At 34.9% G+C, this 17,941-nt stretch overlaps 1 protein-coding gene across 3 annotated transcripts in view; it reads right to left on the bottom strand.

Annotated features, from left to right (window-relative positions):
* UHRF2 (ubiquitin like with PHD and ring finger domains 2) overlaps window positions 1-17,941 on the bottom strand; it is an 85,601-nt gene that overhangs the window by 2,550 nt on the left and 65,110 nt on the right. The window contains exons 9-15 of one of the 3 annotated variants that reach the window (XM_032206174.1): window positions 14,315-14,419; window positions 7,133-7,239; window positions 5,080-5,242; window positions 4,419-4,556; window positions 3,515-3,638; window positions 2,959-3,122; window positions 278-376 (exon numbers count right to left, since the gene is read on the bottom strand). In XM_032206174.1, the coding sequence (XP_032062065.1) occupies window positions 278-376; window positions 2,959-3,122; window positions 3,515-3,638; window positions 4,419-4,556; window positions 5,080-5,242; window positions 7,133-7,239; window positions 14,315-14,419 (900 nt within the window). The remainder of the gene's footprint in view (window positions 1-277; window positions 377-2,958; window positions 3,123-3,514; window positions 3,639-4,418; window positions 4,557-5,079; window positions 5,243-7,132; window positions 7,240-14,314; window positions 14,420-17,941) is intronic. The other 2 variants (XM_032206175.1, XM_032206176.1) reach the window with 2 other exon arrangements.

The following is a 17,941-nucleotide window of genomic DNA, read 5'->3' as shown; positions in this document are numbered from 1 at the left end:
TCAAGTAATTTCCTAACATAACTCCACTGAACATAATGGAATGACAGCAATGATAAACTTGACTCATTATGTCTATCAGGATTTATACTAAGCACAGTTACACTCTTTATTACGTAAAATTAAGATTACGCAGCAATCACTGAAGGCAAACTCATTGCAAGTTATTGCTCAGAATGCTAGGCAATAATTATCAACTTTCTAAAATACATTTTGGCTCTAGTGACTGCTGTCTCAGAGCCAAGAAAACAGCCCAGAGCATGACCGAATTTATTCTTACTTTACAGACGTTGTGGAGGCACTCTGTTGTCACTGGCTGGTAAACCAGCTCCTGGCAGCAGACACACATAAAGGATTGTTCCAGTTTCTTCAAAAAATTCTAGTGTAGGGCAAAGGACAAAAAAGACATACTATTAAGAGGCACACCAAAAAATATGCAAAGTATTTATATTTTAACTAAATTTATTATTTACAAAACTACATTGCCCAGCTTCTGTAATTACTACATACATGTAAATTATTAATGAACTTGTGTATGAAATTCACATTCAACACTCAGACCTAAGCCGAGAAGGTGATAAAATCAGTTGGCCTCTGAAAAAGTGTCAAATGCATAGATTAACTGATGAGACACTTGTGTAATGAGCTAGTCTTTTACCAAACTCGCTTAACAAAATGTAAAAATATTACAAAAGTGGTTTAAGTTGCCAAACTCAATCTATAAAGTGGTTAGACAGTTGCTTTGCTTTGCAAAGAAATTGCTTATGCTGGAACTCCTCTAGTGTACTCTTCAAGACTTGGTCGTTACATTTCCTTCCAGAGCCAACCAGCAATAAGACAATATTGATAAGATCCAGGCATTTTCTCTCGATGCTATTATCTATGCCTATATTCTGATCACATTTATTACACGTCTACTTACAGTCTCTTCCTTCATTTCATCAGGATTGAACCACGTTTTCTCTAATACTATTCATTGAAAGGTGCAGTTTTAGTAAATGACACTTTTTACATAAAGATTGATGAACTTCCAAAAGTTCTTAAATCCTCCAAATCCAAGAGTGTGGCACTCATCAGGAAGCAGGTCCATAACCATTTAATTTCCCTGCTCTCCCACAATCCAGAGAACTAATGTTTGAAAAATTATTTCCTTGAGTATGAATATTATAAAGAAAATGAAACGTATTGGAGAGTTCCTCAAACCTGATTCTTAGCATAGGTGAGAGCATTTAGTAGTAGTGTTTTTTAACTGTTGCTAGAATTTTGCTTGTCTCTGAAATGCTGCAGAATGATCTCTGCTGCTGTGCCAAGGGAGAAGAAAACTGCTTCACATTACCCTTACTCAGAATGTCACCTCTGCCTGTGCCTATGGATTACAGCTAGCTGAACAGCCTCTTTTGTCCTCCCTCCGAATTCTCTGCAGTCTGTAAAACAACTTCCCTGGTTTTTAAATCTTCTCAGAGTACCTCTGAGGAATCTCATAATACATTTGTATCAGGTGTTTTACACATACAAGCATCTTTATCTCTGACACATCAGAGATCTCCAAATACCTCAAGCATAAAGATTTGAGTATAGAAAAATGGTACCTGTATAGCTAAAATATGGTTCTTTGCAATAACTTAAAAAATCTTTAACAATTTATTTAGTTAAAATGGGAATATAGTTTTTTCAACCAGAAAGTTTTACATTGTCATAGCAGCTACCCATTCCTACAGTATTTCCTTTAGTAGCAAACAAATGAAACTCTTACCAAAATGTTGGTTAGGAACCTGTAGAAAAATGACTTTTCAGTAACTCAACTGCTTTTAAATTATTGTTTTCTCTTTTTCAGAAACATATATCTCTCTTGCTTATGTACAACTTTGGGCTGAAATTCTTTCTAATGATTGCAGACACTGGATTGAACAAAGACAAATGCTTGTATCTTTCCAATGTTGGTTCATACACAAAGGTACAGCATTACTTTGCATTATAGCAAAACCATTGAAGTGAAAGAACAGGGAGCTATATTTAGATGTTTTTTTTGTTTGTTTGTTTGTTTGTTTGTTTTTTCTGTTAGAGAAGCAATATAAATAGCCAGTGGTAATTCTCAGATAAAATAGATATGTATATTCATTTTAGACATTAATTTTCCAGCCAATGGTTTGTTTTTCACTGAAAAACATTTTCGTTGATACAGGGTTTTATAAAGTTACTTTAAATTCGTAGTGTTTTGATTTCTTCTGCAAAACAGCTAAAGTAACTATGAACTTGACATTGGTAAGACTACTTATCACTGAAGGATATAGAATTTCAGGAGATATACCTTCTGTGGACTTTTTTTTTATATTAGTATCTATAGTTTCTTCAATCTTGAGCTACTTTTGCTATTCTCTTGACATTTGGGAGAGCAAAGTATTTTCACTCTTACGGAAGGTTCCTTCTCTAAAGACCGGAATATTCTTGATTTGGATTAGAATATTAAATTCCGTATCTAAGCTTGAAAATGACCGTACTTTTGTCTCCTTAAACAAAGAAAGCAAGCTATATATTCTGCCATAAAATTATTTTCCGTCAAAACAAAAAGTGGTGTCTAGAACCATCTTTCTTCATGCCTGATTTCTCACATCAGTAAAGCACAAAAAATATATTTTCATTTCAGAGAAAACATGCTCCCTTCAAAAAGGAATATACAAGCACTTTTAATGCTTTTTGAGTAAGACAAGATCTCTACTATGTCAATGTCAATGTAGTCATCACCAGCAAACCCTAAAAGGATTTGCTATGGGATTGCTATTGCTATAAAAAGGATTATTTTCTTTAATTCAAAGCTTTACAAATAAAAGTAATGCTAGAAACAGTATGTATTCAGCAAAAGTACAAGTAAATTATGTTTTAAGAGAGACTGAAGATTTCTCCTAACACTTAAAGGAAAGTAAAATAAAGAAAGTGAAAAATTTAAGCATGCAGCAAACATACTGGTCCTTCCTTAAGAGAAGCAAGTACTTCATCCCACAGTTTCTGGTTCATACAATCTTCTCTAATCAGCCATTGCTGTTCTTGGGTCAATTGGAAAGCTTCTCCTTTCCCTCCATCTCCCATTCTCATGGCTTTAGGTGTATTTGTAGGTTCCTCTATACCTGCTTAAGATTATGACCATCAGACACAGTAATACCAGAGTGTTAGTCTAAGCTAATATAAGGGGAAGGCAAAACTGTTTCTAGAAGGGACTACATGGACTACACCCAAAAAATGCGGCAATCAAATCCCTACTCCAACTCATTTCAGCTCAGCATTACTCTGGAATGCACAGAAGACTGTTCATTTTTCTACTGAGCTTAAATAAAAAACCCCTAAGTGTAGTAAAAAAATTCATAAGATCCCTAGGCTACTACTGTATCAGAGAACATGTGCTTAACGATTTACACTGGTACTCCAAATAGCTTCCTGTTTCTGCGAAGTTTTCATGTTGTTGGCTTACTAAACATAACAAGACAGACTTTGCTGATGAATGCTAAAAAGTAAAAAGAAATACCATCGTCAATTGTCCTTTTCTGGTTTCCATTACTCTGGCTGGTTGGCTCCTGTTTCACAGTTTGCTTTTTAACCTTATCTTTCTTCTCCTTACTAGCCATGGCTTCCAAATAACCTTCTGGATACTAAAATAAAAAGCATAGATTTAAAACAAAACCCACCAGAATACAGGAATTTCCAAATATGAGCAAGACTAATTTCTACAAGACTCTGAAACCCTATGACTACATATTGGAATAATTACAAAATAATTTTTAAAACCCTACATGATGTAGAAAAGTTTAAAATTACTATCCATATTTGAGAAATTGTAGCCAAGTGAAAGGATCTAATCTAGAGTGAGTTCTGTCAAAATGAAACGGATATCCAAATCCATGCCCTTTCAACTACACAAAGTTTCCTGCAAAGGCAAAGTTGAAGATGATGGTATATAGTATGATAAACTATTGCCTTGCTGAGAAAAGAAATACTGTGTTAATTCTTTCCATCTTTCATGGATTCTGCAATGCCTGAGTCCTCCTGGCTCAGTTTTCTTTTGTGCCTGAAACACATTATCTGTACAAACTCTTCAGTCGCACATAGAGAAAAGCACATAAAAATGAACACTTTTTTGATTTCTCAGATACATTTTTCAAACTGGATTCAAACTCTTAATTTTCTAATATACACATGCAAAGTAATTCACTGCTAAGACAGAAAGCATCACCTACTATTCCTTCTGCTTTGTCAGTTTTTTAAAGATCTTTCCAGTTTACTGGTAATTTTTTTATTTTTATTTTTTGTATATGATCCTACCCCAGTGAAGTACAGGAAAAATGGGGCTTTAATTTAACTGATTTCCATTTTTGGATTGCATTTACTTGAACTGATAAAAAAATTCCTGCTCTGCCAGCCTTGATTCGAACCTGTACACTCAGACCCAGTTTCTTTGACCGTTCCATTCCTTCTGAAGTCCAAGGTGCAGGCTCAACGTCATCTCTCCTCAGAAGATAGCGCCAAACTAAAAATCCACATTTTCCAATTTCTGGCCAATATTTCACCACCTACAGAAAAATATAGAATTACTGTCATTACAAGTGAAACACATATATAGAGTCATACTTTAATTGTTCAAGAAGAAATCAGAATGCTAAGTCACATGTTGTTATAAAGTGGCCTTTCCATTACCTGTAAAAGTTGTGTGGTTTTGTTTTTTTTTTTAATATAAATATAGTGTTCTTTATTTCAGATGTTGAGAAGTCATCAAACGTTCAAAAGCTAGAGCACAGTTGGAAGGTGTGAGGAAATTAGTTGATTTCCAGTGATGAATATCATTCAGTAAGCACACGTAAGTAGCTTACGTGTTCAACTTTATATATCCTATTATTGGACTACGTTCTATTATCACTGCTCTGACTAATTTCATTTCAGTTCTTTGTGGAATGAACTAAGACTAAAATGCTATCATGGAGAAAAAAGAATTCTTTCTTTTAAGCAATAACAAAGAATTTACAATGCAACACACACAAGACTTTTTAAAACAGCTTTAGAAAAATGTTATGTTGTACACAGTAGAAATCAAAGTACCTTGTAAATGCCATCATATCTGTTGCCTTCCTCTGGGGCATATTTGCTGATCCGCCGTCCTTTTGAACTACGTACAACTCTGACTGGCTTACCAGCTCTCCAATTCTTAGACTCTGCTCCATTTTTATCATCCAAGGGGGCATCACAGTTAAGTGCCAATGCCCTAAAGACAGATTTAAAACATTCATAAAACAGATTGCTTTGTACAACATATTTTTGAGAATTAATGTTATTACATCATGTCTACTGCCCATATCGAATTACATTTTGTAGTATTATAGAATTACATATTTGTAGTATTGATAGTATTGAGGGGGTTAAAAAAATACAACAAAAGGAAAATGTTTTCTATCACTCCCCACTAACAGAAGATTTTTAGACTTTTTAAGTGCATACACAGAAGTAATGAATGCAAGAAAAAATGTTATACAGAAAAAGTACATAGTAACCGTCCAAAAATCTCTAAGTAACTGAAGTCTCTCCCGTAATACATAAAATGCCTCAGAGTAGGAGTTAAATAATAATAGATAACTCACAGACAAGCAAACCTTTTTATCCTATATGAAGACTCTCTTCTAGAAACCCAGAGAAAAGTAGTAAGAATGTCCACACCTACCAGACCAAACAGCTGCAACAAACAGTATAGTATCTCTGCTATCATCGTCTGATTTAACCACGGATTGAAAAGCCTTCAGAATCAGACTCAAATCAAACCACATATCTCAGAACAGAAGAAATAATGTGGTTCATAAACAGTAACGGTACAAATATACATGTAAAATCCACATTGTAAAGAATGGTGTGAGACAGGGATACAATGAATATTGCAAAAAAAAAAAAAATCATAGATAGATAGATAAATAAAAGGAGAAATATTTGGACAAGCACAAAAACAATTCTGGTCCTACTACATAGAGTCATATCAATCTTCTGCACCAAAGTGCTTGAGAACTTTTATCAAAATCATTAATGGAGAGCAGCACCTTACTATACTCTGTAAATATAGCATGGAGTGTACTGCTGCAAAGCTACAAGACAAGATTTGCCTGTGGATATATCATTTCCTAAAAGCAGAAACATGCTGACACTAAGAAGCACAGCTCTTAATTCTATTTTGAAAAGGATGTTGCTCTATTCACTGAAAATGTTTGCTGATCTATTGCTTAAACCTTCCATCTTCCCTCCTTGTTCTTGTTCACATCACGTTCTCCCTCTCTCTCTCTCTTTCTCCCTTGCTCCCTCCTTTCCTCCCTCCCTTCCTCCCTCCCTTCCTCCCTCCCTTCCTCCTTTTCTCAGCATCCAAGCCAGGCTTTTCCTCTCTCTCCTTTAAACACCACCAAAAAGCTGAAAGAATCTCTCTCCGTTCTACTTGACAGCAGTACATCAGACGTAAAAGGAGGCCTAGCAAACAAAAGGTCTCAGTCAATCTTTGCACTCCACAGTTGTTATGTGGTCAGTTACGTACCAGACATTATGTTCTTAGAAATAAAAAAGGATGGAGAAGTCTGTTCAAGCAGTGTTTTTAAAGCACACAAAAATAGTGGAAGTATATGTCTAATCTTTTCGGACATAAATGTTCTTTTTCAGATGCCTGTGTTTTTAATAAAGCAACACTGTAGTTCATTGTTTTTCATGCAGAGCTATCGTGGAAGAAAGGACTGTCAAACTATGAAGGATTTCTTCTATCGGGGAACATTCTTTCTTAACACTAACTTTCATAGCTTAATTAACCATTTAATGTGAAACTTAGAAAAAAATAAATCAGCCTGAGACAGTCACCTGGAATAGAAAAGTTCCACCCAAAAGCGTTGACAAACTTCTCACTAACTTAGACCAGAGTCCCTTGAAGGAAACTGTAGGACAATTTCAACCACTGACAAGGCTAAAACATAATGCTTCATAAAATGCCTCGTTGCAGCAAGAGGAACCACCATTTACAAAAGTAGCATGTACAAGCGAAAATGAATTTTGCAAAATGTTAATTTTAAATTAAAGAATTATAACACAGCTTTTTGTTTTTGGAATACTTTTCTATTTTATCCAAAAAACTTACCTATTCATGTGTGTTAATGTCTGATCAAATGAATGTTCTCCAATCCTTTTATTGCCAGAAAGATCTCTACCTCCACTCCCAGTGTAAGTGAATTCATCTCCTCGATCCTGTGCAAGAAGATTATCCCTGTTTTTAACACTCCAAATCAAAGCAATTATATATATATATGTATATATAAGGGCAATTTAACTTGCTGTACATACTCAGACAAAAAATATAGTCCAAAATATGGGAAGTCATGTTTTCTATTTCAGTATCATTGTCCTACAATAGTTGTGCCAGCACAAAGTTACTGGTCTAGATATAACATTCACCAGAAAATCCCTATTAAAAATATTGTCTGCCTTTAAAATTAAAATTGGACTTTTACAACTTTTTAAAAAATTACCTTTAAAAACAAACTATTTCTTAGAGAATAAGTAGTGTAGCTCTTGCTAGAGCTTTGTTTTCCATAACAAAGATAATCATTATAGAATAAATAACTTGTAGAGTCATAAATAGCTTTGAGAGATCATTTCAGTTTGTACAAGGGGCTGAGTGATAGTAAGTCAGAGTCATGTGTGCTTAAATACAAGGCAGGTACTTTAAGATAATAGCTCCAGCTACTCCGAACTAGTAAGAGCTTAAACTCATTAAGATTCACATTTTAAGCTGATGCAACTATGTAGTATATTTTCTACATAGAATTGTATTTACACTGAAGGAAGGTTGATGAAATCTTTTGCCATATACCAAAAGAACAATCAAAAGCTACATACACATAAGTAAAGTCAGTATTACTATTTTCTTTAGGAAGTGTATCACAGAAATTCATATTACTCCTAGTAAATTCAAGACCATCTAGAAAAAAAAATACTTAAAATGGTATTTCTTTGGAGATGCAAATTTTGTACAAATCATGAAGCAATAGTATAATAGTAAATAATAGGAAAGTAAAGTTTATATGCTTTTTTTTTTTTTTACAATACAATTCTGAACATACTTGTATGCAGTAGTAAAATTCAGTCAATTTCTTACCACTATTAAAAGTCTGACATTATTAAGGATCCATTGCAAGACTGTTACAGATATTTCATGACTGACAACAGCAGAAAAAGAGAAAGTTAGAAAGAGAAATGTTGGTTGTACAAGGCCATAAATTAATTATAGAAATGATTTTATCTTATTCAGTGTAGGGAAAACCCAACAGAAATTCAGCTGCTGTATTAGAGTGTTTCTCTCTCAAGATTCCTCTATACATAATAACAAGCAAGTGCTATGAAGCTGAAAAAAAAATACTCAAAACCTAACAAAGACATCGTATAAACAGTCTACTTATCCGTGCTTAATGAATCTCCAAAAAAATAACAGAACTGTGTTGTATAAGGACAATATATGAAATAGTTTCCAAAAAATGAAAGACTGAAAAGGCAAGAACCATTTATCAAGAAAGGACAGAAAAAATTCTATAAAGTCAGGTATCAGAGAATTGAGCTATGTGTTTTGTTTTCTGTTTTTTTTTTTTTTTTTTTTTCAATGACTGCTAATAACACCATGGCAAACAAAACGTGGAAATAACACAAGGCTGATTGGGATAGCAATAATATGAATTGGGATGAAGTTGCTTGATGAATCCAGCCCATTCAAATAGCTTATATTTTAATACTGAATAAGAAGCTTGTGCAAACTTGAGAAAAACAATGATGTATCAGGCAAAGATTCTGCAAGCAGAATTGGAATGTTACTTTCATCTTTCTTTCATTTAAATACATACTTAATATCAAAAGAATTCATTTTTATTAGTGTTCATGTAAAAAATCGACAAAGTCCTGCAAGAAACTCACAGCTTGACACAATGGAAAAAAAATAAATTATGCTGATGCTTCAAAACGTTATGAAGGCTATAGACTGATGGTACTCTATATATTATATGAATATAACTAACATCTCATTGAAAACGTATGAATTTGAGTAAGAAAGTATCTCAGCATGTTAGGCATTCACAAACAGAAAATAAGGCCTGCATCCTTGACCTACTTATCTCTTATCACAGAATCACAGAATTGTCTAGGTTAGAAGAAACCTCAAGATCACTGAGTCCAACCTCTGACCTAACACTAACAAGTCCTCCACTAAACCATATCCCTAAGCTCTACATCTAAACGTCTTTTAAAGACTTCCAGGGATGGTGACTCCACCACTTCCCTGGGCAGCCTGTTCCAATGCGTGGCAACCCTCTCGGTAAAGAAGTTCTTCCTAACATCCAACCTAAACCTCCCCAGGAGCAACTTAAGCCCATTCCCCCTCGTCCTGTCACCAGGCACATGGGAGAACAGACCAACCCCCACCTCACTACAGCCTCTTTTATTGTACCTATAGAGAGCCATAAGGTCACCCCTGAGCCTCCTTTTCTCCAGGCTGAACAACCTCAGCTTGCTCAGCCCCTCCTCGTAGGACTTGTTCTCCAGACCCCTCACAAGCTTCATTGCCCTTCTCTGGACTTGCTTGAGCACCTCCATGTCCTTCTTGTAGTGAGGGGCCCAAAACTGAACACTGAGGCCTCACCAGAGCCGAGTACAGGGGGACAATCACTTCCCTAGCCCTGCTGGCCACACTGCTTCTTAAGCAAGCCAGGATGCTGTTGGCCTTCTTGGCCACCTGAGCACACTGCTGGCTCATATTCAGCCAACTATCCACCAGTACTCCCAGGTCCTTCTCTGCCAGGCAGTTTTCCAACCACTTATCTCCCAGCCTGTAGCTCTGCTTGGGGTTATTGAGCCCCAGGTGCAGGACCCGGCACTTGGACTTGTTGAACTTCATATAGTTGACCTCAGCCCATCAGTCCAGCCTATCCAGATCCTCCTCGATCATGAACAGAATGTTTCTTGGACAGCATGACATATAAAAAAAAAAAGAGCTAAATGGTGTTTTACTAAGCATTGGCAACATTATTTTCCAGTTTTTTAATCCACTTTAACATCATATCAAATTTTTTCTTCAATGTTTTAGAAACAACTGGATATGCAAAGATTTTCAAATGTACTTTGAAAAAGCACAAATAAGAGTAATATAGATGAAAGTTTCACACACAATCATGAAAGAAGCAGACAAACAGGCAGGTAAGATGACAGTGACAGTCATAGTACCAGCAGTAAGAAAAGACAAAAAGGGACTGGTCTGTAGAACAAAGTAGGGCTTCTCAGGATGTGAAAATGATTCAGATTATAATGCAGGTATAGAGGACACAATGGAATTCAGAAAATGATACAAAAAAGGTATTTTTTGGCATTAGCACTTTGCATGACTGATACCTAATCATACAGAATAAAAAACAAGGTGGACAGAAGGCTGTCACAGAATAGAAGCTGTTGTGAAAATCTGAAACACCGGGAAGAGGTATGTATTAAAGGTAGTCCAACAAATTTTGTCAAGTATTTCCTTAGTGTTAGAGGCAGTAAGAATGGACAAATACCCATTAAGAATGAAAAGAAAGATATTTGGTGGCTATCATATAATGAGATACTCGAACTGTTTCATATTATTTTGGAGTTCCAAGTAGGTTCCAAACCAGCTGGGTCCCGAGATCTTGGAAACACGACAGAATTTGAAAACAGCAAGTTTCATGGCATCAGTCATCAGGTTTTCAGCTACATATTCAACCCAGGTGACAGACAGACTCTCAATGTAATGGCTGTAATGAACTTGTTATGTTGGATTCTCAGTAGTATAAAACAGAGCAGTGAATATCTGAAAAGAACTGTTCCCTTGGTAACATAGCACGACAGGATAATTCAGAAAATGTATATAGGACACTACATCTCTTTTGCACCTGGGGTTACACTGGATTCAGGTGATCCAGGCAAGACCCACAATCTCGTTAATAAAGCTGCATATCATATATACATTTCTAGGTAATCTGTTACTCTCAATGGTCTTTTGGATATAAAGCACTGAGTCAAATCTGAAGCTCTTTATTGAGACTTTATTTGGATTTAAAATAATTTAAATATGCAATTCACTACAATACTTGCACTGCATCTTTGCCACTGATGGAACTGGTTTAGTGCTTTCAGAGTGCAATGAACACCAAGTGGAGTTTCTGAAATGCTACATCCTCATGAGAAGGTTTGGGAGAATCCAGTGGACTAAACAGCATTTATTTGTTACTGGATTATTTCAAGAAAGGGGAACAACAGCTGTACTAACATATTGGGACTGATTACCCAAACACAACAGTAGCATAAAGACACATATCATTCGAAATGGACAATGAACGTTTTCATGAAGTAGTCTTTAAATGCTACACCACAGGCACTGAATGATTTTAGTATAAATAAACCAACAAACCTAAGAAACAAGTGTATTTGCCCAGGGTCCCTTCCAAGTCATTAGAGAGGCTACTTTTTTTTATACTTCCAGATTATTTTACCAGATGATGCAAATGATCACAGTAGATACTATTCTCTAACAGATACTGAATCTCACTTCCAAGATTTCACTTACAATCCTATATGCAAAACCACTTAAAGAAGAAGAAATAATTCTTCAGATTAAACTAAGGATACCACTCAAATAATTTACAACACTACATCAATCCAGGAGAAACATGGATCTTGAAACTTTTGAAAAGAATAAATAAACAGCAGTTTTAAATCTGACTCAAAAAAACAATGACACAAGCTTGGAAGAAGACAATTTTTAAACACAAAAGTGAATCTTCTGGTATTTGATTTGATGAACAAGCAAGTCAAAATATTTTTATCATGAACACTATGATTGCACAATCATTGTTAATGTTGAATATCCAGTGTCTAAATGTTAGCCTATTCTGAAATACTTCTTAGATTTCAAATTCATGAAGAAATCTCACAATTTCTTCAGCTAATGTTCCCATTACAGTTACTAGCAAGAACATGATTAGCAATATTAATATATTCAAGACTCTAAAGCTAACTATTGTAGGACTGTATCTTAAATAGTTAACCCACATAATTTGTCACTAAAATCCAAGATTAAGCATTTATAAGAGAGAGAACAATATGCAAACATTTTACAGGCATGTAACTAAAAATAAGGCTAAGCTTCACATGCAAAAGAATTTCACACACTTCTTATTTCATAACCCATGACTTCTCATTCTTGAGGGCAGATCCTTCACTGACAGAACTCATTGTTACTGAGCACTCAGAATGTCACAACTTGAGCAAAGTTGCAGACAGGTCTGGGTCTGCAGAACCGTAAGTTTCCAAAGACACAGCATAAAAATGTCATTATCTGAAAGCCAGACAATGAGTTCTGTTTCCTATAATATATTTTTGCAATTACTTTACCCCAACAGTGAACTGCTAATTTAAAGCCACAAGAAGGGCATTAAGATGGCACATTGGCAAAGTGTGTAAATAAAGATTATAACCATATGGTAAAGATTTCCCAAATGCATGTATTTCTCAGTCTTGTGAAAACTTACACACTATGTCACACTATGTCATACTACTGAAATTCAAGTAAGAGTCACTTCTCTTTTCTTCTCGTACAATAAAGTAACAGACGGTTTTATCTAAATTTTAATGTAAAAGTTTAGTTGGAGGAAAGATATATTATATTTAGGATACTTATTGTACGGAATTTGACTTTTCCCTGGGTATTCTTGTAGGAGTTTAATTTCAAACTTTTTGCACAGAACAGGGGAAATAGAATCAAGCTGGAAAATAAAATTGGCATATGAAAAATGAACTGAAAAAAATCCCAAATTCAAAAAATGCACCTGGAAAAACATTTTTTCCTATTGCATCCTTACTTTAGAGAACTTCAAAAAAGCTGACATTCATATGAATTTTTAGGTATCACCTGCAGTATTTCTCCCCATCTATGCTTCTTCAAAATCATATATGCCACTGAGGCTATGACAGTGCCTAGATGTCTGCAAAATCACATGATCCCAACTTCACTTAGCTAAACAGGAAGAGGCATGCAAAGGATTCAAATAACTTTATTAGATATTATTAATTTAATAATGACAGTAGAAGTAATAAGGGAACACCAGTATCACTACCAAAATGAAGATAGCAGCTAGAAGATCTCATCCCAAGACAGTAGTTGTAACTACTGAGTAACATTGTTCCTAAAAGTTCGGTTCCTAAAGTTCGGGTTAGAGTTGATTCAAAGGACATAGTAATGTACCCCAACACCAAGTACCTCCTCATATGACTTGTTCAACAAAGAGACACAGACATCTTCAGAGACAATACCCTGCAGCTGCAGGTACTGTCAGCAAAGATACATTACATTCTGAGGCTATTTCAGATGCTTATTTCTTTCTCCAGTGCCTTTGTCCTTGTGATTAGCAGCTATGCATGTCGTCAAAAAAAATGGACTGCTTACTGCTTTATCCTTCACCTGATGCATACATGATACAAAATCCCACCTGGTGGAACAGAACTGCAGGAGGGGATGTACCTTGTGTAAACATTATTTGATTGCAGAGAACCAGTAATCTATTCATAAACAAATGTTGATCAGCATCATGAGAAGAAAGTTGGAGGCAGTTAGTTTTATTTAGCAACATAACTGCTTTGGTTGCTCTACTTAGATCTTACATCAAAGTAGAATTTTTTCCAGCAACTTTGGGAATGATAGCACAAGATACTGAGACTTTCCTATGAAATTCTGAAAGCACTTATCAGTAGGAGTGAAGAACCTTCAGAACCTCACAGAATCAAGTAACAGTTACCTTCTATTCTTGCTTCATTAAAACAAACACATTGCATAAACAAACCCAAAGGACGAGGCATTTATCTGACTTGAAAGCAATAAAAATCATGACCAAAGAACATAAAATTACTTGCATATCATTGTCAGATTTTACATAATACTAAATTCTGTTTTAGTATTTTAGTATTATTTACATAATACCAGACTCTCAAAGTATACTGAAAATTTTACTACCCTAAATGATGTAAAATTCAGCTGCAATTTCTTGCTTGAGCATACACATGAGGATAAGCATTCTTTACTAAATATTTGCTTATATATTTCTCTCCAAAATACTAAAAACTATTGGATTTTTTATCAGTGGTAGTTATTTTTTTCACAATTGTATTTGCATAAGCAGTAAGGCTCATATCAACAACAAACATAACCCTCTATCTTTAAAAAGATTAATGTATTAGAACTGCAAAATCATTGCTTGGATAAATGACATACCACTTCATCTTCAAATCCTCCAGCTAATACAAGCGAGTAAGCTCCATCATTACTGCGTCCATGGATTCCACCCACATGTGGTCTGTGAACACCTGCTTCACTCACCTGGTAACAGAAAAAGGACAGTTTCTAACATCTTTTTCAACCAAACAGCTATCTATAAAAACTTTTAACAGTGAACTTTCTGCTTAAAAAATTGTATAGGGGTGTCTGTGTAAACAGTTAGTGTACAACTACCATTAAAGGTGAGAATTCAACTTCTTTTTAAGGAAGAAGAGCCAAAATAAGGATATCAAAAAAGGGAAGGACAATGTAGGACAGCTGATACACCAGATGATGTAAATGTACACTTTCTTCTTTGGTAACATTTTCCATGTTTCTTTCCACGAGCAGTATTTAAGACTGTATATATTGCTATACCCCATTTGGTAAAATTTTGTATTTGTTAACTATAGAAGATCACAGTGACCTGTGTAAGGATCACTCTGTCAGGTACCACTAAACTAACATGCTATTAATGATCATAACATGATCAACTCAGAGGAATACTATGGTACAGCCTAATGAAACAGAAGTCACTGCATCAAAGCATAGATCACAAACTAGAGGATAACTCTCAGATAACGAATGTGCAACTTAGCTGCAACCACACCACTCAAGAGCTGCTGTTGTAGCATAAACCTGCAACATCATTAGTCTGCTGGGATGTATCTCTCAAAAAAATTAGTATATTAACCAGATTTTTGCTGCTTGTTCCAGACTACAAAATTATATTTAAAAATTAACAAGAATAAACAAGAGATGACATATTAAATTCTGTACTTTCTCACTACATGATGTCAAAAATATTATTAATAGAATTAAGATTCCCAGCATAAAAACAATTAGGATCCTTCTTCATACCTTCTTATACTCCTTCATACCTAGGCTTTGTCTGTTCTGATTCTGCCTCTCCCGCTCCTGTACCCCTTTTTCCATCCTATACTTTTAAGCAACTTCCATAAAAGTTTACGTTCTTTTGCTATGTCTTGTACTTTCATAATACTACAATACATCAGACCAAAGATCCAGCTGGCAAAGAAAAAAAAAAAAAAGCTGTCTCTAACAACAGACAAGAGCAGACAGCTGTGCACAGTATGAAAACTCTGTAAGGATACAATAATCCTTCCTTGTACAATTTTTCAGCATACAGCTGTCTAGGACTCCAACTTCCTAAATTACTTAGAACTTATTGAACCCATAGTACCCAAGAGAAAAAAGTGTTCACAATAGTGCTGCTTGTCTTATGAACCAGAACTAGCTTGTTCCTTTTGAATCAGTCACCTGATTTTTATTTTTTTTTATTTTGAAGACCCCTTTTCTGCATTACAGATGTATGCAGATTGTTCCTTAATCATACTTTTCATACCATACTTCATTTTGCAGACTTCAACCCCACACCATCTTTTTAATCCTCTTCCATAATGAAAAGTGTTTTCACTTGAATTAAAACTACCCCATTCCTTTTATCACCCTGATTCTTGTTCATAATAATATCTACTATTTTCCTAGCCCTTCCTTTCAGAGTATTTTAACTCCTGATATACTTTCTTGGTCACTACTGGACATTAAGACAGCATATTTTCAAAAATAGCTGTTAAGAGATCTTCCTAAATAATAATGAAAAAAGTAGCTGAAAGCCCAGTACAATTCATATGAAATTAGAAATGTTCCCAACCCCATGTTTACTATCCACAACGACGTAGGACTCTCACCTAACTTTATCAGCTATTTGCCAATTTTTCCAGACCATTTATGTGCATGCAGAATAAAAAGGCCCCACTATTGTGCTCCTCTTTCCTGCTGTATTAAACATCCTCTCATTCATTCCTCCCTCCCTTCTTTCATTTCCAGGACTTATCAATTAAATTTAGGTTTCTGGTAGGTGATTCACCCCAAAGATGAATTCTGGTAAGTAATTCATGCCAAAGATGCTCTTCAGGTGCTCCCTCCAGAAGCAATACTTAGGCAATTTTCTTCTAGGGAAAAGAGAGTTTGGGTCATGAAAAACTACACAAATCAAAAATACAGCATCTAAAGTCTCTAAATTCTCATAGATCTGCTTAGGAGAAACCCATTTCTCATACAGAAGACCAGTTATGTGAGAAACAAAAGTGTAATTTAAGTGGCTATGTAGAAAAGTTTTTTGTTTGTTTGTTTTTAGTGAAATGTTTCATTTGTACCAAAAATTAAATTGTTAGGTATAAATGGCAATTGCCTTTGCTGTCTATTCCACACACACACACACACATATATACACAAAATCATGATTCTTTGCTTAATTTTCTTACAAAAGCAGCTCTGTATTTCTGTTCCTTTTCCTACCAGCACGAAAGATCATAAAACTATCAGCTTTTGTGTCACCAATGGAGTTCCTAAGAAAAAGACAAACTTACAACTTTAATTACTTCTGAAGCCATGAAAAAACTTTTTTTTGAGATTTTGAGTCTGCACAGGTGATTTCAGAAACTTCTCTTACTTGGTGATTTTAGAAACTTCTCTTATTTATGAAACTATGCTTAATCTGGAAGCCAATAAAAATATAACTATTTTAATTCCTTTCAAAAAAGTTCTTCAAGCACAGGAGAGGTCAGCAAAATATCCTGAGGAATCGAAATGGAATTCTCCTCTTAACTAAGTAGCTGTGTGTTAAAATCAATGGGATAATGAACAGCATGATTTCACAGTGCAAAATTAATTTGCTTATAATCTCGTATTGACAGAAGCACTCATGATGTACACCAGTGTGCCAGTGTGAGGAAGAATCAGTTTAGATTTTAACTGCCTCATTGTGATCTCTACCAAAGGAGAAACTGAAACCTGTTGCTATATAGAAACCATCTGCTACAAACTGTATCAGCCTTAAAAACTGCACACTCTCCCAAATCCAGAATTCTTCAGACAGCAGTGAAGACACCTCCATCAGATGAAATCTTCCTGTTAAGTAATTGCTTCTATTGTTTGAAAAATAAAATATCTATCTTCTTCTCATAAGAAAGCAGGTGATAAGAAGTTCAGAGAGCTAATCAGAAAAGGCTTCTGATTCTTGTTATGCCCATGTTTAAGCACAGAAGAAAAAAATGCTTCTGTTCTTCTGCATATGATGGAAAACACTCTGTTACAAACTATTACACATGTAGGAGACAAATAATTAACTGATTTTGAAAACAAGTAAGTATCCATTTCCCTGACACAAACAACAAACAATCAAAAAACAGAACAAAAATCAGGGATATCAGATAAGATCAGGGAAAACAAAGAAAGTTTGCAGTTTCTTGGACCCTTCAAAACCATAAAAAACAGTACTGGCATAAAAAGATGCTATCCCATCATTCCAGCTTTTTAAAAAACTTACATATATATATAAAACACACACACACACATATATATATATATATAAATTTTATGTATATATTCATAAAGTGCCTATCACCATATTGGTAAACATTCTGCTCCTCTATATATCGGCACAGTACTGTATAACCAAAATATGAAATGGACTGGGAAAAATAAATTCCCTTCTAGCCCAGATGGGATGATATTTCAGCCAGCTGTTTTTTTGTTTGTTTGCTAATCTAGTTTACCTCA

This window comes from Aythya fuligula, chromosome Z (assembly GCF_009819795.1).
Source record: "Aythya fuligula isolate bAytFul2 chromosome Z, bAytFul2.pri, whole genome shotgun sequence".
NCBI classification, from domain to species: domain Eukaryota; kingdom Metazoa; phylum Chordata; class Aves; order Anseriformes; family Anatidae; genus Aythya; species Aythya fuligula.
The sequence above is the reverse complement of the archived record's forward strand: the minus strand, read 5'-3'. Positions and strand labels throughout refer to the sequence as shown.